General features: G+C 44.6%; 1 protein-coding gene and 1 long non-coding RNA gene across 17 annotated transcripts; one reads left to right on the top strand and one right to left on the bottom strand.

Moving 5' to 3' along the window:
* Positions 13,615-18,151, top strand: LOC8075490 (serine/arginine repetitive matrix protein 1). Of its 16 annotated transcripts, none has more exons than XM_021455491.1 (6): positions 13,615-14,854; positions 14,989-15,061; positions 16,265-16,295; positions 16,789-16,870; positions 17,899-17,991; positions 18,066-18,151. In XM_021455491.1, the coding sequence occupies exons 1-5, from the start codon at positions 14,353-14,355 to the stop codon at positions 17,943-17,945; spliced, it is 735 nt and encodes a 244-aa protein (XP_021311166.1). In that variant the 5' UTR covers positions 13,615-14,352; the 3' UTR covers positions 17,946-17,991; positions 18,066-18,151. The 16 variants fall into 16 exon arrangements, 8 of the variants coding, with proteins under 8 accessions (XP_021311166.1, XP_021311168.1, XP_021311169.1 ...); XR_002450829.1 differs by having other exon boundaries at positions 13,620-14,854; positions 14,989-15,861; positions 16,265-16,384; XM_021455493.1 differs by lacking the exon at positions 16,265-16,295 and having other exon boundaries at positions 13,616-14,854.
* LOC110433447 lies at positions 20,454-22,995 on the bottom strand. The gene is made up of 3 exons (XR_002450878.1): positions 22,515-22,995; positions 21,499-21,555; positions 20,454-20,812 (listed from the first exon to the last, which is right to left on the bottom strand). It is a non-coding gene; the product is annotated as an uncharacterized LOC110433447 (long non-coding RNA).

The following is a 26,802-nucleotide window of genomic DNA, read 5'->3' as shown; positions in this document are numbered from 1 at the left end:
GATTATGTGGGCCCCTCCCATCATCAGCCAACGGCACCAGAGGTCACGGCTCCATCGGCTGCCTTGACGAATGCAAGTGCACAATCTGCCGTCCCTTCAAGTACATCGGGGACTACTGGTGCACTATCTATGCCGATGGCAACCAACCCACAAATTTCAGTTGGGCAGCATAAACTGACAACAGATATGTTGGCATCGGCAATGTCAGGGTTGACTCTTCCTCCCAACTGGTGGGGTTACGGTATGCCTCCAGAGTTGACGCCGGGAACATCACAAATAACTGACATGAGGGGCAAAACTCCTATGACATCGGCACCTCCCAATGCGCCGGTGAACCAGAGTCCTCGGTATACCACAACTACTACTGCAAGGCCTCACACTGGAAATCCTCAAGATTCAATGTTCCAGATGCCCAACGCATCGGCAGAGTCAATGTTGATGCAACAGAGGCCTATGGCCCAGTCGGGGTATGTCAATTCAACGACGGTACCCAATTACCAATCATCGGCAGCACCTATGCCGATGAACGCTAATAATGGATGGCTTGGACAGCAAGCCTTTCCACAATCGCCCCAGCAGAGTTACCAGACTACAGGGTTCCAGCAAGGGCAGGTCTATCCCGGGTTCCAAGGTCAGGGGATTCCCAACCAGCCAATGAATTTTCGACAGCAACTCGGAGGACAGCCAATCGGTGGACAGCAGTTTGGTGGTCCGCAGATTGGAGGACAGGTGATCAATACAATGTTCCGCGCGGATCACGTCCCCAACAGACACGTGGAGGTTCGCCACCAAGTACCAGATCCGCAGCCGCCTCATCGGCAAGATGCCGATGCATATTGGGCCGATAAGATTGCTGAAGTAATGAGGGAACAATTTGGGATAAAACCCAAAGTCAACACTTACTCTTATCGGACACCGTATCCTCCCACGTATGATTTGATCCCGCTTCCACATCGGTACAAGGTACCGGATTTTACAAAGTTTTCCGGACAGGACGACACGTCAACCATGGAGCATGTCAACAGGTTCATTATTCAATGTGGAGAGGCTGGTAACAGGGACGAATTGAGGGTTCATCTATTTTCATCATCATTGTCTGGATCGGCCTTTACTTGGTTCATATCATTACCTCCCAACTCAGTAATTACTTGGGCCGATCTAGAGAAGCAATTCCACAAATACTTCTTCTCGGGGGTTCATGAGAAGAAGATCACCGACTTGGTCAAGTTGAGGCAACGTAATGATGAGTCGGTTGAGGGATTTGTGCAGAGGATACGAGAGGTCAAGAATAAATGCTATAGCCTGGTTCTGGATGATCGGCAGCTAGCCGATTTGGCTTTCCAGGGTTTGTTGCCACATATCAGGGACAAGTATGCCTCTCAGGAGTTCGAAAGTTTAAGTCATTTGGTGCAGAGGATTTCTGATCAAGACATCAAGCCTTTCGAGCCTAAGAGGGCATGGAATAAGAAAGTGTCATTTGTTGATGAAGCAACAAGCTCAGATTCTGATGAAGAACCAGTAATCGGCTTGGCAGAGTGGGTAAAAAACAAGAAGCCGATGTCTTGTCCTTTTGGGCAGAAGGAACCAGAGAAGTTTGCTTTTGACACCGCTAAGGCTGATAGGATATTTGACTTTCTACTTCAGGAAGGTCAGATCAAACTGTCACCTAACCATGTGATCCCATCGGCAGAAGAGTTGAAGAGGATGAGATATTGCAAGTGGCATAATGCAACTTCCCATGACACCAACGAGTGCAAAGTATTCAGACAGCAGCTGCAATCGGCTATAGAGTCAGGGAGAATCAAGTTTGACAGTTCCAAGGCCCAGAAGCCGATGAAGATAGACCAACATCCTTTCCCGACAAACATGTTGGATGCTAAGGGGAAGGCTAAGGTCTTAACATCGGAGACAGCTGAGAAGAGTGCATCGGTAGATCCTCAGCATCAAGTTACTACTGCCGATGCAAGAAGTAAGGGCTTGGTCCAGGAAGGAACTAGCTCAGGAAGGCTTCCTCGATCTGGTATCGTCATAACTCATAGAAGGCCTCGAGAAAAATGGCAACAACGGGAAGATCGGTATCGGCGCCAGCAGGAAGATTATCGACGGGAAGAAGAAAGACGCCGACAGGAGTGGAATCGGCACAGGGATCATTGGAATTGTCCATTCTTCATCCATTGTTGGGAGGAAAATATCAAGCTTCCTACTGTCAGAGACTGCCCTGAGTGCAACGGTTATGATCGGTACGATAGGATCGATCGGCATTATCATAATGATGAACGGCGATTTAATGGGCCGATCAGAGGAAGGGTGTCAGTTCATGACCGGCTGGGGGGCAGATATAGCGGGCACGACAGACTTAGTGACCGTGTCCAGTATTTTCCCAGGAACCAAGAAGAGCTCGAGGGAATGGTTGATGCGCGGGTTCCCGATGAATTCATATTTTGCAGGGATGCTAACACGCATCGTATGGAGTCAAGGGAGAACCGACGCCCGACGGCAAGGCAAAGGCCACTTCCTCCATGGTGCCCTGGAGGATTAACCAAGACACAGAAAAGGAGATTGCAACGTGAAAGGCAAGAAGAGCTAAACAAGGGAGAGAACTCTGGAAGTCGACAGCCGTCAGACACTAAGAGGGAAGGTCCATCGGCAGGCGTCAACATGGTCTTCATGTTGCCGATGGAGTTTCTTGCACCAGCCAGTGATGATGAGTTGGAATTTTCTGATCAGATAGCTCAGTTGGCTCTGGATCCGATGACGGCTATCTTTGAGAAACCTGCCGATGACGAGAGGCAGCATCTTAAAGCTCTGTTCCTCAAAGGAAGGGTTGATGGGCAGCCAATGACCAAGATCCTAGTTGATGGTGGAGCTGCTATTAATATTATGCCATATGCAGTATATCGGAAGCTTGGGAAAGGGGATCAAGATTTGACCAAGACCGATATGATGCTCAAAGACTTTGAAGGAAACGTGTCTCCAGTCAAGGGGGCGATATGTGCAGAGTTGACCATCGGCAGCAAAACCTTGCCGACAACTTTTTTCGTGATCAGCGGAAAAGGTGCTTACAACTTATTATTGGGAAGAGATTGGATTCATGCCAATTGTTGTATCCCATCTACAATGCATCAATGCTTGGTTCAGTGGGTAGGTGACAAGATTGAGATTGTCCCAGGAGATTCTTCTTATGTTATCGCATCGGCAGAAGCGGATACTTACGAAAGGACCAGGTGCATTTCAGGAGAAGTTTGGGAGAAAGATTTTCTCAAAGTTGCCGATTATGAGATTCCACCGATCCAAGCAGTCGGTTCTGACGACGGTTTTTAATGGATAGATTCGCCGATGATGGAAAATTAGGCCAGGGATTCACATCGGCCGATGATTTGGTAGAAATAGATATAGGTAGTGGTGATAAGCCTAGGCCTACTTTTATTAGTGCTAAATTAGATCCTGAGAGTAAGCAACAATTGACTAGTTTGTTAAAGGAATATAAAGATTGCTTTGCTTGGGATTATACCGAGATGCCTGGTTTAGACCGATCAATTGTTGAACATCGGTTACCCATCAAGTCTGGATTTCGGCCACATCAGCAACCAGCCCGCCGATGCAATCCTAACATTCTACCTGATATTAAGGCCGAAATCACCAAACTTATTGAAGCCAAGTTTATTCGGCAGTGTCGGTATGCCGAGTGGATTTCCAATGTTGTTCCGGTTTACAAGAAGAACGGGAAGCTTCGGGTGTGCATTGATTTCAGGAATCTCAACAAAGCTACGCCGATGGATGGATACCCAATGCCTGTCGCCGATCTACTGGTTGATGCTGCGGCTGGTCATCAGGTCATCAGCTTCATGGATGGTAATGCAGGTTACAATCAAATATTCATGGCGGAGGAAGATATTCCAAAGACCGCATTCAGGTGTCCCGGTCATGTTGGGCTGTTTGAATGGATAGTCATGACTTTTGGGTTGAAGAATGCTGGTGCTACTTATCAAAGGGCTATGAATTTTATATTTCATGAGTTCATCAGCAAGCTCGTAGAGATTTATATTGATGATGTGGTGGTTAAGTCTGGAGATTTCTCAAAGCATCTTGCCGATTTACAAAAAGTGTTAGAGTGCACAAGGAAGCATGGATTGAAGATGAATCCCAACAAGTGTGCATTTGGTGTATCGGCAGGGCAGTTTCTTGGTTTCATGGTACATCAGAGGGGTATTGAAATTAGTCGAAGATCTATTGATGCCATCAATAAAATAGTGGCCCCTACCAACAAAACTGAGCTCCAATCCTTGATCGGCAAGGTAAATTTTATCACAAGATTTATATCGAATTTGTCTGGTAGGATTCGTGCTTTCAGTCCTCTTCTTAAATTGAAAGCCGATCAAGAGTTTATTTGGGGAGAAGAACAGCAGTTGGCTCTGGATGAAATCAAGAAGTATCTAGTAAATCCTCCAGTTCTAGTTCCACCTCAACAAGGGAAGCCCTTCAGATTGTATTTATCTACCGATGGATCGGTTATCGGTTCAGCTTTAGTTCAAGAATTTGAAGGGAAAGAAAGGGTAATTTATTATTTGAGTAGGAGGTTGATTGATGCTGAAACCAGGTATTCGGCCATTGAGAAACTATGCTTATGCTTATATTTTTCATGTATCAAGCTGAGACATTACCTGTTATCGGCCGAATGCACTGTTGTTTGCAAAGATGACGTGGTCCGATACATGCTATCTATGCCGATTATGAGTGGTAGGATCGGTAAATGGATTTTAGCGCTATCGGAGTTCGATTTGCGTTACGAATCGGCTAAGGCAGTCAAAGGGCAGATTATGGCCGATTTTGTGACTCAGCATTGCGGTCTAGTGGAAACCTTGGAAATTGTACCCTGGACGCTCTTCTTTGATGGATCTACCTGTGACCGGGGGGCAGGAATCGGCATTGTATTAGTCTCCCCTAAGGGGAGGAAGTATGAGTTTTCCTTGCCGATTGTTGCCACATCAACAAATAATCAGGCTGAGTATCAAGCTCTGATCAAGGGATTGGAGTTGTTAAGAGAAGTTCGTGCTGATGCTGTTGAAATATTCGGGGATTCTATGTTGGTTATAAATCAATTGGCCGGAAGCTATGAATGCCGAAGTGAAGTTCTCATAACTTATTTCGAGAGAAGTATGCAACTGTTAAAGGAATTCAAGGATTTCCGATTGGAGCATGTTCCCCGATTGCATAATGAAGACGCTAATCGGTTAGCTCAGCATGCCTCGGGATATCAGCCAATGATTAATGCGACATCGGCAGTCGGTGCCGGTGATTGGAGGAAAGAAATTATTGATTATCTAAAAGATCCATCCAAAAAAGTTGAAAGACGGGTTCGATTTCAAGCAACCAAGTATGTGCTCCTTGAAAATGAATTGTATTATCGAACTATCGACGGAATTCTTCTCCGATGCTTGGGTGATGATGAAGCTAGAAGTTTGATGGGGGAAATCCATGAAGGAGTGTGTGGAGCGCATCAGTCAGCTTTTAAGATGAAGTGGATGATTCGAAGGAATGGATATTTTTGGCCAACCATACTTGAAGATTGTTTTAAATATTTCAAGGGATGTCAAGGTTGTCAAAAGTTTGGTAATATCCAGAGAGCACCCGCATCGGCTATGAATCCTATAATAAAGCCTTGGCCGTTCCGGGGATGGGCCATCGATCTGATCGGCCAGATTTATCCACCATCTAGCAAAGGGCATAAGTTCATTCTAGTTGCCACTGACTATTTCACTAAGTGGGTTGAAGCTATTCCTTTGAAGAAAGTCACATCGGCCAATATGATTGATTTTGTGAAGGAGCATATTATTTACCGATTTAGGATTCCCCAAACGATTACTACCGATCAAGGCACCATGTTCACATCGGGGGGGTTCGATGAATTCGCAATCGGTATGGGAATTAAAGTGTTGAATTCTTCTCCTTATTATGCTCAAGCCAATGGGCAGGCCGAAGCGTCTAACAAAGGAATTATCAAGCTTATTAAACGAAAGATTGAAGAAAATCCTAAGCGGTGGCATACATTATTAAATGAAGCATTGTGGTCTTATCGGATGGCTTGTCATGGATCGACCAAGGTATCACCCTATCAATTGGTGTATGGACATGATGCAGTGTTGCCTTGGGAAATTAAGGCTGGATCTAGGCGATTATCTTTTCAAGATCAATTAACTTCCGATGGTTATGCCACTTTGATGACCGATGAATTGGACGATCTAGCAGGGCATCGGTTAAAAGCTTTAATGAGTATAGAAGAAAATAAGAAGAGAGTTGCTAGATGGTATGATAAGAAAGTGAAGGCTAAAGAGTTTGCCGATGGGGATTTGGTATGGAAATTAATTTTACCAATTGGGACCAAAAGTTCGAAGTTTGGAAAGTGGTCTCCTAATTGGGAGGGTCCTTATCGGATAAGTCGATCGGTTCCTGGTAATGCCTACATTCTAGAAACCCTCGAAGGAATTGAATTTCCCAGAGCATTAAACGGCAAATATTTAAAGAAGTACTACCCCAGTATATGGGTCGATGCATAGAAGTTTAGGTGCCGATAACACTCCTATCGGCTGGATCCAAATGCTTGGGGACAAGACTTGGTGTTTCAAAAGTTTAGGCGCCGATAACAGTCCTATCGGCTAGACTAAAAGCTGAGGAAGCAGGAAAGCGCAGATACAATGCCGATGGAAACTCTATGTGTTAAGCAGCGTCTGGATTGCCGATATAGCGCGTAGCCGAATTTGGTTGGCTGCTTCTATCTCTTTGATGTCATCATCGGCAGAACCTTCTATCGGCTTCAGCTTCTTCTTCAGTTGGAGTGCTTTGCGACCATGAGCATTTCGCTCGCGCTCAAGAAGCCTGATGGTCTCTGGCAATTGGCTCTCTTCCTGTTGGGCTTGGGACAGAGCGTTCTCTACTTCCTTGAGCTCCGCCAACAGGGACTCTTTTCTTGCCGATAGATCGGATATCTTCTGCTTCAGCGCGTCTCCAGAAGATCTCAGGATACCGATGTTCTTGTGCTTCTCATCGGTCAAAAGCTTCTCTTTCCTCATTTCATCGGAGAGTTGAGTCTGAGCGGCTCTATCGGCAAGCCGCCGAGAAGCTCTTTGGTACTGCAGCTGGCGACTCTCCAGATGAGCGGCTTGGAACAGGATTTCTTCAACATCGGCTGGGATTTGGCCTCTGAGAGTTCTGAACAGGGTCTTGGTAGGGTCGGAATCATCAACCAATTGTGCTGTGTCCTGGTGAAGAAGAGCTGACAATTCTTCCAGCCTGACCCTGACCTCTGCCGATGTGATGCCGACCGTCTGAGAAGTGCTTGCTTCTTCACCTTCTTCTTCAGAGAGATCAATGGCGAAGGAGAACAGGCTATCAGGAGAATCTTGTTCCTGGGAGGGAAAGCAAAATTAGCTCATACTTAGAGAATCGGCAAATAGTGCTAACGGTAAACGGTGACTTACTTGCTTCAAGGCGATCTCTTGTCCTTGACTGAGAAGTGCTGACGGAGCTGCAGGCTGATCGGCCAAAGATGCCGATGGAGCTACAGGTTGATCGGCTGAGATTGCCGATGGAACGATATCAACTGAAAGAAGACAAAAGGAGTTATGAGGCTAGATAAGAATAAGTTCATCGGTAGCGATATTGTTAAAGTATGTTACCTGGAGGAGGGACAACGGTTGTCTGAATCGGGAGAACTGTCGATGGTATAACTGGACCCACCGGGCCAGTTGTTTGTTCGCCCGTGTCAGCTGATGTATCTTCTGTTTGAGATCCTTCCTGTTGGGGTTCTTCTATCTGTGGTGCTTCCTGCATAGGTGGGGGAGATGGTGCTTGCTGTGGTTGGGCTTCTGGAGAAGAAGGAGAAGACTCCACCGGAATTGGAGATACCGGAGGAGGAGGGCGAGTTGCTACCTTCTGGCGCTTTGTTCCAGTCTTAGCACCCATGGTGCCCTTTCTCTTGGGTTGGCTAGACTGGGGGGCATCGGTACTCTCACACCTGGCTTTCGCCGATGCGCCGGTTTGCTGCAATAATGAACAAGAGTTTATAAGCATAAATATAGCCGATATAAAGATAGTCAGCATAAAGGAAAAGATTTGACAGATTGCCTTGAAAGCCCGCGCAAGAGTGGGAGCAGCAACCGTTGGTGATGTCTGAGTTCTTCTGGTGGTGACTTTCCTGAGGCGTACACCCCGATGCACGATGAAAGCTAGAGTGGGAGCATTGTGGCCGATTGAGGAAATCGGGCCTGATGGAAACAAGTCGATCGGCCTGCCACTCCTGCTAACCAATGGAGGAATATTGTCAACCTGCAAAAGGAATACAAGGGTATGCTGCCGATGGGGGTAATATCGAGAAAATGAAACGTTGGTTTGAGTTACTCACAGCGTCATCGGGAACTTCGTATTCGGAGTCAATCATGCCGCGGTATGAAAGTGCCGATCTGCAGAATAGATGCTCTTTCCATTCTGCCCACCATAACTTGTATGCTTGAGTGATAAAAGCAGCCGGAACCCATTCTGACAGATTTACATCTATATCGGCGTTTGGTGGTAGTTGGGCTGCTCGAGTCCACTCAAGAAGGTTGTTGATAGTTTCTCTAGGTTTTATCACATCGGCATAAGGAAGTGCAATCGGCAACTGGCCGAAAGCTAACTGGCGAGCTAATGCCGATGGATTGTAAAATTCGTAAGTTTGAGGGGAGGTTTTTGTGCTACCAAAGAAATTCACTGGAATGATTCTGGGAGTCACAATTGCCATCATCACCTCATTGTCCCTGTCGAGAGCTTCATCAAATGGATTGAAGGTCAGAGGGAGCATGCTATCTGGGTCATCATAAGCCAACCATGGTCGTTCATCTCTGGTCAAACCCTCATACAGAGTCTGGAAGAATCGGCCGATCTGATCTGGATTACCCCCTGAACCAGGCAGAACTATGACAGCTTCGCCGAAGTTCAAGGGGGTGCGTGTTGCCGATTCCTCTTCACCCAATACATGGTTTTCAGCTATATCTCTTGGGAAACGCTGTGTGAACAGGTTGAAGTTGAGACGCTTGTGCAGATGCAGATTGAGCCACATGTTGACAAACCACCAGGGGCCTCCCAAGTTGCCAATGGATTGGCCGAGCAGAAGTTTCTGGGCTACTTGATGGAGAAGGTGGTAAGCAGCGCCAAGCAAGTATCGGCCGAGAGGGAATCGGCCACCGTTAGCCAGTCTTTCTGCTGCCGATAGGTAGACAGAAGTTGGTCCTGCCGATCGACCACAGAATACAAACTTGTCCAGCCACATATTCAGAAAGGTGGTTTGTTCCTTTATGGTGACAGATCCTTTCCCACGGTACTTCTGAATGTACCCCGACCAACCGCCGATAGCGCGAGTCTCCACTTTGGCACTAGGGGCAGTATCAAAAAAGTGGGTGCTATCGGCAGAAGATATATCTAGACCAGTAAGCATGGCTACATCGGCAAGAGTAGGAGAAGCAGGGCCGTGGCCAAAGGCAAAAGCATTGAGGGTGTCCGACCAAAAGTAGGATGCAGCTATCAGCAGTGACTCGTTCCTATGCATATCGGTAATGGACAATCTAATGCATTGGGCTAGATTCCTTTCACCCCTGAACTTCATTAGAGTTGCTGACCCTCAAGAACCAGTCTTTCCACCCTACAGTTGGGCTGGGCCAAGAGCGGAAGGTGTCCTTCCACAGATCTAAGGAAAAATTTTCGGCTCTGAAGGGGATCCTGTTGGTTTCTGCGTTGATAAGGTCAGTTGGATCTGGGTCCCCTAGAGGGCCGAGGCATTGAAGGTGTGGTTGATCGGTGGGGATGACAATTTTGTTGGACAATTCCTAGTGATTTTGGGCGTAAAAAGAAATACAAAGAGGAAAGAAAAGGAAGATGTTCAGTAAAATGAATTGCGAGTGAACAGGGATATGAAGAAAAATACAGAAGACGGGGTGGAGATTTGACCTCAGGGACGACGAACCCGACGGCCATCTTGCTGCGAAGGAAGCGTGTGAAGGCGCCGGAGTTGATGAAGTGGGGTACTTGTCGGAGACCTTAGGAGTTTTTGGTGGCGCCGCCGCTGGAAAAGTAAAGTTGGGTAGTAGAATGGTGTGATGGGGAAGGAGTACCCAAGAAGGAACTATTTATAGGACAAGATGGGCAAGGGCAAATCCGACTTATCTCTTTGCCGCATCCGAGAAATCCGAGGGTACTCAGGTGGATATGGTAACTGTTCGCATGGTAATCCAGGGATTGTGCAGGTGATTTGACGGGAAGCGGTCATTATCTGAAGATATTTTACTGTGCGAGATCTCCTGGTCGGTCCATCGGCGATATTCTATAACGGTCATATTGCCGATGGGCGGATAGAGGGGAAGTAACCGTTTTTGCGAATATCCTGGTCAGAACATCGGCAGATCTTTGTAACGGTATTGTTGCCGATGTACGACTGAGAAAAATGCCCATTTAGGAAGTTGGGGATTTCGAGGAATCTGCGGAGGATTAGGATCAGAGTTGTCCAGATTGAGGTTGTCGGTTACCAGATTAGGAGCATTAATTGCGGGAGGAAGCATCATTACTGCAGAGAATTTCGGAGCATTAATAGTTTTATACTCCGAAACTGGGGGGCATGTGTTGACACCGTTTTTGGGCGCGTGTCTAGGATGGCAGGATAAGGTGGCAGTACGATGTTTACAAAGCGGGTTGCCGATGAGGATGGTTGCCGATGAGGGAGAAGTTGAATGTGACTAAGTCCACAGGCAGTAATATGGTGCCGATGGCTAGATAAAAAAGTCTGCCGATGACTATGGCAAAGGATCTGCCGATGATGCAAAGGAGGAGTCTGGAAGCTGCCGGTCGTTATGTGGAGGAGTTTCGGTTTGTCACGAGGGATAGTTTTGTTATTTCCTTAATTATTTGCATTATTTTGTATACGGATTCCGTGTAATTTGGAGTTCGAATTCTAATCGTGTCTGGTTGTAGCTCTTTGAGCAGGGTATAAATATAGACCCTAGGGCCTTGTAATAATGAATCAAGAAATCAATCAAACACACGTTTTTACTCATATTCCAGCATTTACTTTTCGACGACTTCGTCATACTTTTTCCTTTTGTTACGAGTTCTTAGGAATTCGTCAACTTAAGCTCGGCGTGTTCTCAAGTTCCGCGTGAGTACCTCTTAGCCGTGACATCCGGGCGCATCGCTGTTGTCAGGACTAAAGTATTCGAGTTATCACCTTTGCCGATAGCAAGGTCAAATCGGCTCGCACGCCTTAACGTTTGAATCGGGTATTAGCCCTTTGTGTTTGCAGATCAGTTTTGCATCAACAATAGCAATGCTTGCAAGAGCCTTCTTCTTCTTGGATGCCTTGTCATCATCACTAGAATCATCTTTCAAAGAAGCATCACTATCCCATATCACAACATAGGATCCACCCTTCTTTTTCTTCTTGAAGATCATTTCTATCCTACTTTTCCTTCTTTTCTTTCTTGTTTTCTTCTTCTCGTTCTCATCATTGTCACTTTTGTAGGGACACCCTGCTACAACATGATCAGGGCTCTTCCACTTGTAGCATAGCCTCACATACTCGTTCTTGAAGTGGTCTCTTCTCTTCCTTATATGATAGCCCTTCTTCTTCATCATTTTGCCAAACTTGCACACAAAGAGGGCTAGAGCTTCATCATCACTATCATCATTAGAGCACTCATCATCACTTTATTATTCTTTCTTAGTACTAGTATAATACCCATGCTAACGCCACGGTCTCATTTGGGTGTGCAAATTAAAATCACCGGTTTGCGAGTGCAAATTAGAACCACCGGAAGATAGTACTCCCTTAATGTTGTTAGGAGTCAACTTCCACATCGTATCATTTCTAATATAATTCACACGAGATCACAAATTCAAAACATGAGACAACAATAAATTTTTTGGACACAAAAGTCTCATCTGACACGAGGTCACAAATTCAAAACATGAGACAATAATAAAATTTTTGAACACCAAAAAATCTCATCTCTCAGATATCCTGTGAATTTCTTCGTTGAGGATGAACGTCGACCAGCACCTAACTTTTTTTCTTCCAAAAATAAATGACCTATAAATAGGATAGAGAGGGGAAATCGCCGCGTCCTGCTCCTCCACACCTCCCCTAGGTCACTCGCCCTAGACTCCAAGCCACCACCACCGCTCGGTCCATCGACGGTGCAAGAAGCCATGCCATGACATCCACCTCGTGCCACGCCAAGGTTGTCGCCAATCCATGCCAACTCCGTGACCCGGAGCTATGCACCATCCCAGGCCACCCTTACCAAGCTTGTCCTCATCACGATGCGCTCGACGCACACCAAGACACAAGCAAATCATGTGTAGTCATTCTTGCACATAGACCAATCAAGTAAATGCGGAAGCACAGTTCGCAGCAGGATACCGAAGGAGAGACACCAGTGGGCCAGTTAGTGACTCTAGCTTGCTTTCCAATGAAGGGGCAACCGAGATTACCTCACTTGTAGGAGCATCACTGGACATGAGAGAATCAATAATCCATCAGTTCAGGTTACCAAATGAAGCATACATGCATATGTCAGACAGACATGTATATTAAAAGTAATGAATAGTTCATCAACTATAAATGATTGGTTAAGGTCATTGATACTACTAATGGTATACCAAAGGTAAGCTTTATGTGATCAAACAATTTGAGTGAAAGGGGCTAGAAACAACATATTGAAGAAAACAGAGAGAAAGCACACATCTTTCATTTTCACGCTCACCATCAACCTACTTTTAAAAACCGCAAATTGGCATTTGATTTAGGTAGAAACACCAAAACAAAGTGATGGAGAAATAAATTAATTTTGAGATAGTGACAAAAACTTTGCAGAGTGCTTATCAAATCTATCCTCTCCATGTATATCCAGCAAACTATGCAGCAAATTTCCACTGGTCATCGGTACCATGCCACCATGCCTTCAGTAGCTGATCCAATTCATCAGAAGCAAGGATTACGGAGAGATAATAGATGGATCAGAGTTAATAAGGATTATGGAGACATAAAAGATGGGTCAGATTTGGAGGATGCTGGTACTGATACGGTCCTGAAACGATGGCGATGAGCGAATGGCTGCACCTGAAGCCCGACGTGTCCTCCACTGCGCCCTCACACCCCTCCACCTCCCTGTACGGCAGCGCTGGCACCACCCACATGGCTGCCAATGCGCAAGACAAGGATGTCATTGCCGTTGCCCTGCTCCATAATTGTAGAGACGAAAATGCCAAGATGCCATTTAAAACTAATAGGTTATCCAATCACACGCTCTACCACAAACTTATACACACATGAAGAAACCAACTTTCATATACACAAGCAATTGCACCTTTTACACAGAATTTTCCTAATTACGATACTAAAGAAAGAATATATATTCAGCTGTTTCAAAAAAAATAAAAAAATCTTGATAGCACACCAGTTTCTACACATGGACTGACAAATATATACAAGAGAAAGCCTGTGGAGCTACTAAAATAACACTACTAAATCGTAGAATGGCCTGAAATAACACTACTATATATTACAGAATGGACTAACAAATCTACTCATATACATAGGATATTTGCATAATGAAATATTTCAGAGCTATTAAAATAAAACTACTCTATTGCCTCATTCAACATCCTGTGCTGCTCATCTCTAGCTCAACACATTCCCTTTCATTTCTATCTATGATAATCACTTTCATTTTTGTGTCTGACAAAAATAAGTCCCTATGTGTTCTGAAAGTAGTGCTTCCACATTAGCTTTTCTGTTTGACATATAAAGTATAATGAAATTGTAATTCCTTGATGTTGAGAAATAGGGAACCTAATGTTAGTCAACAGTTTCAACATCAAATCCTACAAAGATAAGCCAGTCCTACCGTTCTTTCAATGGAACTACAATATTTCATACTAACTTCTGATATACATAGGACCCTCCAAAAAGGATGGCATAGTATTCAGCAGACAAGTATTTGTAAGTACTAAAGCTAGTGTCCTAACAATGCATTCCGATGTGCATATTAGGGAAGAAACTTGTTTGGACAAAGGACAATTCATATCTCCTACAACTAAAAAGACTAAAAGATGGACAAACTTTTGGTGCGACATTCTCTCCTCTAGCTTTCGTCCTGCCTCCTGCGAAGGTCATCCCACCCGGCTCTCTCTTCCGCCCAAAAAAAGAAACAAAAACGCTCAATCCTCGCGCCCCGCACCCCGTGCCCCGCTCCCCGTGCTCGCACCCCGACCCAGGCCGCGCGGCACCAACCCTCGCCAGGTCGCGCGGAGCCACGCTCGCTAACCCGCCCCATGCCGTGCAGCGGCGCCTTCTCCAGAGCCGCACCCGCTGCCACCTGCGGGCGCACCCGCCGCCACCTGCGGGCGCACCCGCCGCGCTCCACGTCCGGCTTCCTGGGCAGCGCAGGCCGCCCCGGCCACACTCCTTCCCTTCCAAGGCCACGCTCTTCACGCGCAGGACTTCATCGCGCTTTCACCCTCACGCGACCTTTGCCGCAGCGGCAGCGGCGCCGGCTCCTAGCTACCCGATCTGTCACCGCCAGCCACCGCGTGCTCAGGCATCTGGCTACCCGAGCCCCGCTCCCCTTCCATCCTCAGCGGCGCCCCCTCCCACTTCCGGCTCCTCGGCGCCCCACTCAGATCCTCGACGCAGAGCCCCCCTCATCCTCGGCGGTGCCCCGCTCCCATATCCTCCGCATCGCCCACTCCCGGATCCGGCTCCTCGGCGCAGAGGCCCACGGCGACGCCAGCGGCAGCGCCAGCGGCGGCGCCGAAGCCAACGGCGACGCTAACGGTGAGCCGCTCGTTCGTTCGTTCGCCCTGCCGCCGCCCCTCCCACGTGGGTCGACGGCGCTCTTGTCCTCGATCTCCACGCGCTGATGCTAGTTTATTTCCTCTCCCGCCCACATTGTTTGCCTTTGCTCACAGATTCCGGCGCGAAGGCGGCGGCGGCGGAGTCGGAGGAGTCTGAGTCGGAGGACGCGGACGCCGCAAAGCAGGAGTACGTGCTCGGACGCTCGCCAACCGTCCCCGTTGTTTGCTTGCTTTGCCGCTCTCCTTTCCCCGTCATCGTGGTTTCCTTCCTGATGCGTGCTCCAGATGTGCCGTATCTCCTCGGAGCCCCGCTCCCGTATCTGCTCGGAGCCCCGCTCCCAAATCCTCCTCGGCGACCCCTCCCAGATCCTCCTCGACGCCCGCCCGAGCCCGACGTATGCGAGCCACCGCGCGTGGTCCTCGCGATCCCGCGGTGGCTCGCGATCCCGAAGCGCTCCAGCCGGGCCGCAGTCGTGCTCCTGCCGAGGCCGCGGCCGCTCCGACTGCGAGCAGCCAGCGCGAAGCCGAGCCGCCGTCTGTGCGCGGGGCCACCTCCGTGCTGCGTGCACGCGCGGGGCCGAGGCCGGTCGAGCGCACGTGGTCCCCAGCGCGAGGCCGGGCCGACCCGCACCCACCCGCGCCGAGCAGGCCGCGGGGTGTGCCTTCGGGCGGCCACCGCCTGGGCGAGCGCTCGCGAGCTCCGAGCTCCTCCGTGCCGCGCGCGGGGTCGAGCCGAGCGGCTCGCGACAGGTTCAATCAACCCCGTCCAGCTGGCCTCCACACGACAGGTTCCTCCGTGCCGCTGGCCTCCACACGACAGGTTCCTCCGTGCCCCGAGCCTCCACGACGGGGTCAGGGGCCAGAGATCGGACCTCATCAGTTGGGGCAGCGAAGAGGGTGTTCGATCTGAGGCATGTCACGGCCGTGGAGGTGCCGCGCTTCGAGCTCGACGAGGACCCCGCGTTCTGGAAGGATCACAATGTGCAGGTTTGGGTGTTTGCAGCTCGAACTTGTGAAGTCGGCGAATTTGTTCGATAGGAGTAAATAAACTATATAGTAATCATCCTGTCTAGATTAGATTGGCAACCATGCGCCTTGAAAAATAATGGTCTTGATGATGATCAAGTAATCCTTGTATTATGCTGACTTAATCGTGTGCATGCGCATCAGGTAATTCTACTCATAATGGTGTCAGTCACCATCCTCTGTAAGGCTGATGTGTTTTGATGGCTTGTCGTGCCAATTGAGCAATCCATTTGTCAATGATTCTGCATCACACCAATTGTGCCTTTTTTACATGTGTCCAAATTTGATATGTGTGTAACTTGCGAAATTTTATAAGAATCTGCTTGAATTCGGGTGTTTTCTAATTTCAATTTTTATTCCTTAGGTGCGTGGTTTCACATTTGACATTAGCTCAGGTGCGATGGTCGATGAGCTTATTGTGCATACAGACCTGCTGAATATTATCCTGCTGCTATCTCAGTTCACCACATACTTCCCTTTGCAGGTAAGCAGATATACTGTTTATTTGTCGAAGGCGTGTTGGATATAGTCTGATCTAATCCTTCTCGGGGCAGACTGAATACCCTACGCCCATTTGGTCCAAAATTTAGGGACGATTCTCTTCTTGATTTGTTTAACCATTGTTGAATAATTTATTTTCTTATATTTTTTTGCATCTCTTGTGCAAAGAGATCCCCTATAGATTCAACCATCTTGCAGAAATAAAAAAATATGAATTCTTGTTAGCTGTGTTTGAAGAGCAGATACGTAGGAGCTTTCCTTTCTTAATGTGAGTGAATCATGATCACATCATAGATTTCTAATTTTGTGTCCCTTTTGTGAGCAAAAGATCAAAAGGATCCTGCTTTATCATGAAATGTGCTTCATCCTTTCTAATTTTGTTCTCAGGCAGAGGAATCGAGTGGGAGGGAGTCGGGGCCGAGGCGTCCTGGCGGTCGCGACCTCGTTCTTGCGCGCCGAGGGTGGAGGGGTGAGTGATGAGTTTGATCTGAGCGTTCCTGGCCGCAAGATGATGTTAGAGTTAATCTCCCCCCTTAATTTTGTAAATTAGACATTACTGTATGCAATTAGTTGGGTGTACTTAGATTAGGCAATGACTGTGGGGTGTAGTTTGCTGTGTGGATTTAGGAAAGTTTTAAGTGGTGCATTATATAGTAGTGGAGATGTGCTTCATCATTCTCAGGTTGAACACTATATATTTGGACTTATGCTTGCCTATTAATTTTAAAAATGCAAAGACTTGTTTCAAGCTATGATTGCCTATACCTTTGCCTTTCCTTTGTTGATCTGTACCTGGAATCCTTATCAGTACCTGTATATATATGTTTGAATTGTTTTGATTCTATTTTGGTGCGGGATTTATTTTATTAGAGCTTTATCCAGAAGGCAATCTACCATTTTTGCTGCTGATTTCAGAATGCTTTCATTCAAGCTATATTTTAGCTAAACATATTCAAGATATTTTAATTGATATTAACTTTAGTTATTATTGTTAACCCTTTTGTAGAAACATTATTTGATTGTTAGAAAAGATCTACCTTTCTTAGTACTATGAGACTTTCATTCTAATTAGCTAATTATTTTGTATCTTAATATTATTTTCAAACTCGGGTTGATTTAACTATGATTCAAATTTAGACTGTGTGGCTGTATGATTCATGAATCCATAAGCAAGGTGGCAGGTTACCAACTTATGGATGTAGGTGATTATTTGGTTTTCATGAATCAAATTTAGACTTTTGTTTGCTTCTAATTAATCCTTTTACTACTGCTGCATATGAGACAAAATTAGTGATTACCAATTTGAAATAAGATAAAAAGCTATACTGAGATAGTGCCACTTTGAAGTCAAGTTTATGTAGCAGGATGCCCTTGCCCAAGTAAGATTTTTTTTCTAATTAGTAGAGGATGTCAATGTAATTAGTAATTACAATCAAAACAGTAGTAATTACAATAGTAGAAGATGTCTTTAATTAGTAATTACAATATTTTTTCTAGAATGTCCTTGCCCAAGCAAGAATAGGAGAGGACGAGCCTCGACCTAGCTGAGATCTAGATCCTTGTGAACACCTTAAGCTACTAAAGAAAAAGGTAAATGAATGATCCAATGATTATAACTAATTGTTTGTTGTTGTCGTTTTTCATTTTTTTGGGATTTATTTTAGTTTTGCAATGGATATGAGAGTAAGGGATCGAATAAGAAAGAGGAGGGATGATGATGGCGATGACATGATGTCAATACCAATGCACCAGCCTAGAATAAATCTCCCTGGAATCAATACATGTACACCGAGCAAGGCCTCCTTGTGCCTGTTGGACTGAGTGGGTGGTGTATAACATAGAGATGGGAGGCCACGGAATAAGTGAAAGGTTTCATGAAGCATGATGCAATCTATTAGTAAAATTTTGTTCTTGTTGCGAAACAGTTTAGGGATTAATGAGAAGATGGTTGTAGTAAGAGGCTGACACATCTGTAATAAATAATGATCAAATATAATAGATTGATTTAGAATGACTGTTTACCAAGTTTGATATGTATTTAAAGATGTGAGCTACTATCTATGAAAGTTTTCATTTATATTGGATATTTCTTAAAGTTGGCTGTTTCCAGGTATTTAAATATGTAGGCTACTTAAATATGTGAAAGTTGATCTCACATATTTTCCTTTAATAGCTATCAGGGCATTATTTGTTCCTTTTGCAATGCAAGAAAAATATTTATACAGTAGAGTTGTTGAGCCTGCGATGCCACACTCTTGATAACTGTGTTAATTTGACGAACTTTGCTTTTTAGATTAAATAGATGTCACTTTAACGTCTGTATTTAATTTTACAATATTATTATCCTATCATGTGATCCGTTTGTTTTAGTATACAAATTTAGTTATCCCATTGTTGGTGTTTTCCCCCTGGGGGGTCACACCAACGAGTAAAACTCGTGTGCGTGCTCCCTCTTCGAGATGGTGATGCAAGAAAAGATACAAAGATTTTATCCTGGTTCGGGCAAGAAAAGGCCCTACGTCCAGCGGGGGGGGAGTGTTTGTATTATCGTGCACCTAAGTGCTTGTACAGGGGTGAATACAAGCGTGGTATGAACTGAGGTGGAGTAAGGTTGCTCTACTACGTATGGCTTGTGTTGTGTCGCCTCCCTTGTATCCGCTCTCGGACCTCCCCTTTTATAGTTCCAAGGAGAGGTCTAGGGTACATGTATAGGCGACAGAGTAGGGGTCGATAGAGGTATGGCGCGCTGACCTACTCGAGACCTCCGTACCATCGTGGCCTCGAGCCGTCTTGTCTTGGTACCTTGACGATGATTACGCGTGCCCCTGAATCCCGCTCCTGTGTGCCGTCCTGGACTAGTTTATCGGCTGCACGCTTGTACATCGTGGTAGCAGCTACGTCGGGGTGGTTGAGGTGCTGTCATTCATCGCCCGATCCTTCTCCAAGAAGGAAACGTGCCTTCTCGAGGGTCAGATGTTGTGTAACGCCTAGCTGGCCAAAGCGCTGACTTTGGGCGTCTCGAGGGGGGTCCTGATTGGATGTTCCGACCCACTCTCTGCGCCCTACCATATTCTGGCTTGTTTGGTGGGGAAGGCTGCAAAAAGAACGACAGGACGGGTGCTTGTTCACCATCACGCTTCCAGTGATTGATGGGTTAGATGAGAACGCGGCAGGCGCATTAAATGCCCTGGTTCCCGTGCCCGCGTCAGGCGGCAGGCGGTGTCCTTGCGCTCGAGGCCTTCCGATTCGTACGAGCCTGGTAGCCGGCGCTCGAGCCCTGGTCGATTCGCAGGACGCTCTTTCCGTGTTTGTGGCTACGGCCGTCGAGGACCGTGCGTACAACTGGTCGTCAAGTTGGAGGCCTCAACTTTCGTACGGATGCTCTCGATATGCACATCAGTTAGGGTACCCCTTACTGATATCCTCGACACCCGTAGCAACGCACGAGTATGCTACCTAGTATTAATAAAAACTACAAACAGAATGCATTCCATCTTGTAAAGTGTCAATACACCCCAATTGTATTCCAGCTCATATATTGTGCAATATGTGCCGGATGAAAACTAAAAATTGAGTCACGCAGCTGGGTACTTAGCTGTGCAAGTTGAGTCGGACCTCATCGATACAAGTCGTGATGGAGCCCATCAGATCCACCTGTGCATTCCAGTTGCCTACATGGGAGAGGAGAGTTAGGGTTTGGGTCCTCAGCATCGCACAACTGGCATACCTGTTGTGACATGGTGCCACATGCCTCAACCTCCTTCGTCCGCCCACCACTACACCACAACCCTTAAACAGCGACAGAGTTGAAGTTGCTGAAAGGGGTGTATTGCGATAGATAGTCCGTTGCTAAAGGCTATAGCGACGGACTCTTGCAGTTGCTAATGAAGCCGTCGTTATATGTATATAGCGACGGACATCATCTTTAGCAACGGACAGTTCAACGGTCTAACTTTTAGCAACGGATAACCTGTTAGAGCTTTTAGCAACATACAATTCATCGCAATAGGAAGTTTCAGCAACGGATGGTCCATCGAGCTCAATTGAAAAGGTAAAAAAAATAAAACCTTATATATCTAAAACTTATGTACATTTGATCAAACATTCCAGACCAATACAATATTAAAATGATTAATACACAAACGATGACATCAGACATACTCAATCAATTGTCAAACTCAAGTACATATGCAATCATGTCATTTAAAAATCAAACTATGGTTGTCTCCACATATGTAACTAGCACTTGATATCCATGGAAGCCACCAAAAAATAGGTGAAAGCTTAAAATACACAACCATCCTCTAGTGCTAAGTGAAAGCACTAAACTGTACAATACCAAAGTGTTCTACACCTTCTAAAATGTGAAACTTTAGTAGCCAAGGACCCACTACATGGATAGGAAGAGCACCTGCACAACCAAAATAGATAGAACTAAATGTCAAGGTAAACAATTAAAGAAACAAGAAAGATAGTAGTATGAAGGAGCATCACTCTTTTTATTGAAACCTGAATATATTCAGTACCATTACTGATAGACCCATAGCACTAGAGAGGACCACTCTTACCCAATTGCATTTTGTACTATAACTAAAATGATAGTAATCAACGATGATGACCAGATGCACCCATAGTCCAAATTGATCCAAAATAATATGATAGTCCCCAGATGAAAATTTAACTGACCCATAGATCCTAATGTATTTATGACACACAATCCAAAAGGCATATAACCATGCAAATCAAATAACCGAAAGGCATATATGCCAAGTTATTAAGCATCACTCAGATATGTTTATGATTCACGCAAGTTAATGAGATTGCAGAGTCATATGCTGAAATAGAAGGGTTTTACCATAGACACAGGACACCTTTAGCATAAATGTAGATCACTCAGGTATTTTATACAATTTAAATGTATTAAAACAATCACAGAGCTATACTTTGTTAAGTTCCCAACTAGATGAACACCACCACCAGAAGATATCTAGCCCATATGATTATCTCATTATCTAAAATGTCTAGAAAAATCAATTAATCCAGACATAGGTAGCACTAGTGTCAAATGAACATTAGCCTTTCCAGAAAAGAACATACCTGGGTCTGAGCTTCGCGACGAATTCCGAATAGTCTAATGCCATTTAGCAGGGATAGCTGCAAAACAAAACAACTGAATGAAGTAGCTTTTGGCACTATGCAGCTACATGTTTGTTATAACGCACAACTAAGTGAGGACAAATAAAATGCACACCTAGATACACATCTATTAGAATATGCCTTTACATCAATTGTTTACTGTCTTCTTCAGTTACTACCTTGAGAGCAACCTGGTATGCTTGAGCTGCCTGCATTAGGAGTTGTTTCTAGGAAATATGGTTTTCTTAATGATCTGGAACTCAGGACACATTCTCAGACTAAACTCCAGATTTTCCTCTACACCTTTTCAGGCATCAAGCTGTGATAGTATCGAACAAATATATATTTTTTTCTCTACACCTCTAGTGAGTACAAACATCGGCCAAATATCAGTTCCTGCCTTTCACAGTCCAATGTATAAACCTAAAGTATCCATCCAGAACAGAGTAAATAGAATACTACTCTTTGTTAGACCGATTCAGCAGAAGTGATCAGTCTGTCTTTTTGCCACTCTTAGCAGAATATTTTACTATTTCTAATTAAATGACATTTGCAGAAAAAGACAGAAGAAATACATAGAGCAGTAGTCTAATTTCATTCCTGGTAAAAAGACCAAACTTTGGCATATTCTACCAAAAGCTTGCTAGCAATGCCTACTATTCATAGGTACCACGGTCCACTGAAACTAACAAAAATGTCCAAAAAGAAAGGAAATGCCACGGCATTCTCGCATCCAACACAAAATGCTATAATTAATAATTAAAATATGATAAACAACACAAGTTTAATTGCACAACTATAAGATTCATACATATGTATAATTGTATATATGGAGAAGACATGTTAGCACTTAGAATTTAGAAACAATCCTAAACTATTTAGATCTAGAGAACACTACTACACTCAAGCATTAGTGTACAAAGTAGTACAAACTACAAACTACAAAGCAATAGATCAGAGATAACTTAAATGCTCACCTGCCGCTATGCTTCTCCTTGAAGAACAGCAAGAGGGCCTAGGGAGGCAATGAACGCTTGCAGGCCTGGATCTGCACGCCCGCCGCGTGCTGGATTCAAGCTCCGCAAACGCCAGTCGCTCACCGGCTCGCCGTGCACAGGATGCCTGCGCGCTCACCGTGGAAGCTCATGGGCCGTGGCTTGCCGCGGCTGCCCTCCGCTTGCCACGGTCACGCACGATGCCGTGTCCTGCGAGGCTGCGACTGCGAACCCGCGACTCGCCAGCAACAGCACAGGCTACCGCCGGGATCTAGAGCGTCACATCGCCGGTAGCTCACCGACTCGCTGTGGACGCTCGCGGTTTGCCGCGGTCGCACGCGTTGCCGCGTCCCGTGAGGCGCGAGCCCGAGCCCCGAGGCCGAGACCCACCAACCAGCACGAGCATCGCATCGCCGGGAGCAGGAGCGCCGCCGCTAGAAACAAAATGAAAAGGGGAAAGTTTTCCCTCCGAGTCGTTTAGTCTAGGGCCAAAACAACCCTAAAGTTTCATTTGGAGCAAATTTTCATTAGTACCCCTAACTAGATAAGGTCGACCTCAATGCATAGAGGGATAATTTTCGAAAATCTCAAAACCTCACAGGTTCGCATGGTATATTTAATATATATACCAATTTAATATATGAAATATTTATATACCAATTTAATATATGATATATTTATATATATAATTTCAATGTTTGTTCTTTAGAAAAAATTAAAAATGAATGTAAAATATTTGACTTAGTGAAACTTTTAAAAATAAAACGCTAAATGACCTCAAATAATTTATTTTTAATACTTACAAAATAAAACTCATCAAGATCTACATTTTTTGTAATTGTAAACTTTTCTTTTGACAATGTTTGAATCATTCAAATTTTGAAATTTGAAATTTTGACAACTCCAGACCAATTTCTGAAATCCTAGATGATCTCAACTCGAAAAGTCATGAATATCAAAATTGGTCCACTCATTAAGATCTACATTTGATACATAGGTCATTTTTGCATTTGTCAATGTGTTAGGAAAGTGTAGTTCTAAATCTACAAGTCTCACATATACTTTCATATATAAAGTGTATGCGAGATTTAAGACTTTATGTCTAGTGTTTACTAACACTTTCTCAAATGTAAAAAATAGCTATGTATAAAATGTAGATCTTGATAAGTTCTAATACCCTTGTATGAATGGAGCGAGAGTATATGGATCGGGAGCGGCGTGCAGTGGGTTCTTAGGGTTATTGATCATTTTGGGCCAAAATTTTCACGATAACGGGCCGAAAACATCACGCCACTGGATAATTTATTTAGCGACGGATGATTCGACTCAGCTACTCATATATAGCAACGGACGATTCAACACCAAAGCAAAATACTTATAGCAACGGTTCATCCATCGAAGTATTGAATTTCAGTGACAGAGGATCCGAGGGAAACCTTTAGCAACGGACCGTTCAATGCTAATTTTTATCCTTAGCAATAGATGTCTGATGCTGTTTTAGTGTTGTGGTGTAGTGCACGTGCTTGATGCGGTGTAACATCCCTGATGTTACGGATACTAAAACTTGATCATGTCATCATAGAAAGAGTGCATCTGACTAACCGGTCTATTACTACTAACCTTTAGGCACAAAGAATGTCTTTCGATGTGAGTGATAAATAGAGAAGACTACAACTGTAGTCTCCTTCTAACCTTGTTAAGGATGATCTACTGTTCTAATGGGGAGGCTAACGGAATCTAGACACCACAAAGGATGTTCGACCCGCACCTATAAATCCTATCCTTCCTGCTAACGAGATGTGATCTACAAAGGTAGCTCGGAAATGTCACGTTCCTCACTACTACCACGGTCCAGCTAGTCAGGGAATATCTATGAGTACCCCAGCCTAAACACCACGTTTACGCCAGCAATGATTACTCTAAACTCTACGCGAAGAGATTAAAGTAAACTCATAAACCATAAGAATAATAAAACAAGAACTTACTAGAATTTAGAAGTCGAAATACTGAAGAATCCTAGGAGCAAGCTTCGGGTTAGGAGAACTTGATCCCGCAGGTACAAGCTTGGAGTAGACACCGACAGGCCGGGCTTCCTCCACTCTACACCTCCACTCTATATCTCTCAATCTAGTAGAAACTAGAAGATCTATTTTTACCTTACATTGATTGCTAAGCCTAAAAAGAAATATTAATTAGAGAAGAGGTTTTCCTTCGAGGGCACCCCTCAGTCTCTATGATAATTTCTTCATGTCTTCTCCAGGGGCCAGGGGGGCCTTGCTTATATAGTCCTCCCCTTGTATGCGTTTTTGGGTCGATAGGCGAGGTGGTACTATGTTTTTCTTGATCCAATAGGTCGGTGGAATATCCCGAGCGAAGGAGTCCTGAATTGACTCCAGCAGGGGGGCGGGCGCCTAGGCTACCAGGGCGGGCGCCCTGGGCCTGGCCCAGCTTCGCCTCCGCTTCGGTCTCGTGGCTTCTGGAGTCTTCTAGATGATGTAAAATTACGCGGTGCGTTGATATCTCTATGTAATCCCGACATGTGGGCCTTTCTTCCTTATTTCCTGATAACCCCCTGCAGAAATAGATAAACAACAAAACTCGTGCTGTCAGATCAAACCCTAATTCTAGGTGATGGTTGCATATTGGTCCTTTCTCATGTTTATTTGATAATTAAAATTGATACTTAAGAACCGTCAACAAATACCCCCATACTTAGGCTTTTACTCGTCCTCGAGAAAAGGATGGTTAAGAATAATATCTGGGGTAAACATTTAAAACATTCTCTTTATAATTGCAGGGTGTTAAAAATTCCACTGTGTACCATAGTCAGGGATGTGTATGGTTAAGTGTAAAGATTCTTTCTTTTCAATCCTGTCACTTGGAGTTTTTGTATATTTTTGAAAGAAAGTTAGCATACCTTTTTGATCCTCATAGGTTCTCTCAGATCACTCATTATCTTTTATATATATATCTCACTGAGGCTGTTTTATTTTGCAAAAATTCTCAAGCATACTTACTTTGGATTTATTGCCTGATCAAAACGGGATCCGAGGAGGGAAATGTCATACTCTTAGATCAAAGACTTTGGAAATTAAAAACTTTGTCAACTCTTGCTGGCATATTGCTTATTAGAGGGACCATGGGCTATCATTTTTTTTCTCTTTTTTTTAAGTGGATACCGAGGTACCCCTAATTCTACTGCCGGACACTTGTCCATTTTTTCTGCGAGGTTGTCGAGCACTTGCTCCTTTTTATTTCCTCGAAATATCTTCTATTTTTGCATAGCCCATGCCTCTAATGCAATAATACTTCGGAAGAGTGAATCTTACTGAAATAATGTCTTGATCTTAGGAGCATGATAAATCTCTCAACAAGGGTCTAACTCATTTTGAACAAACTCAATACAGAGCAGATAGCTTTTATAATCATATTTAATATTTCAGTTTTATCAGGCATATAAAACACTAAGGATGGTAGCTAGGAATTTGAACATTTTGAAATAAATTCTCCAAGCAACAATGATATCAAGAATAAGAAACTCATACTCTACCATCACATATTCCATCTTGACTTAAGTAACACAGGGTTTTAAAAAATGATTTTATACTAATTGCAAGTTTTCAGGAAATATCACAGATTGAGATTAATCATGATTAGAAACATTTTAATCTTTTTATTTTATCATGTCGGGAACAATATTCTGCATAATCTAAAATATATATATGTGTAGAGTAAAGTGTGCAGAGTGTGTACCTGAATCGTGGAGTGGTGTAGTCGGAGTGTGTTTAGCATGTCGAGGGATCTCCCCCATACTTGTTTTCTGCTTTCTTGCACAAAAATAAAGTAGAGACACACAAGACATAATAATAATACTCTTTATTGATCTTGAGGCATTTATTACACAAGGAAGAACAAAATTATTTTTGGCTATTCTCTCCCGGATTAGGAGTAGAATATTTTTGGGTGATTCTGAAGATGGAAATGTATGGATATATGTGGATGGTACTTCCGGAGTAGAAGTAGCATGTGTGAGTGAACGTGCAAGTGAATCTTGATTTAACCACATGACAAGCTCCTAAGGGTCTACACAGCTTGACCACACTCAATGCTCATAAGCAGTAAAAAGTAAATGTGTGGCTCGAAGTCTAGCAAGCATGTATATATGGCTGTGGTAGGAATTTAAACTCTCATCATACAGGAACTCATCATGCAACATTTTAAAGATTTTCAAAGATAAAATTCTCCAGAATTCTAGCATCTCTAGAAACAG

Source organism: Sorghum bicolor, chromosome 3 (assembly GCF_000003195.3).
Source record: "Sorghum bicolor cultivar BTx623 chromosome 3, Sorghum_bicolor_NCBIv3, whole genome shotgun sequence".
In the NCBI taxonomy this organism is placed as follows: domain Eukaryota; kingdom Viridiplantae; phylum Streptophyta; class Magnoliopsida; order Poales; family Poaceae; genus Sorghum; species Sorghum bicolor.
This window is presented reverse-complemented; position numbering and strand designations above follow the sequence as displayed.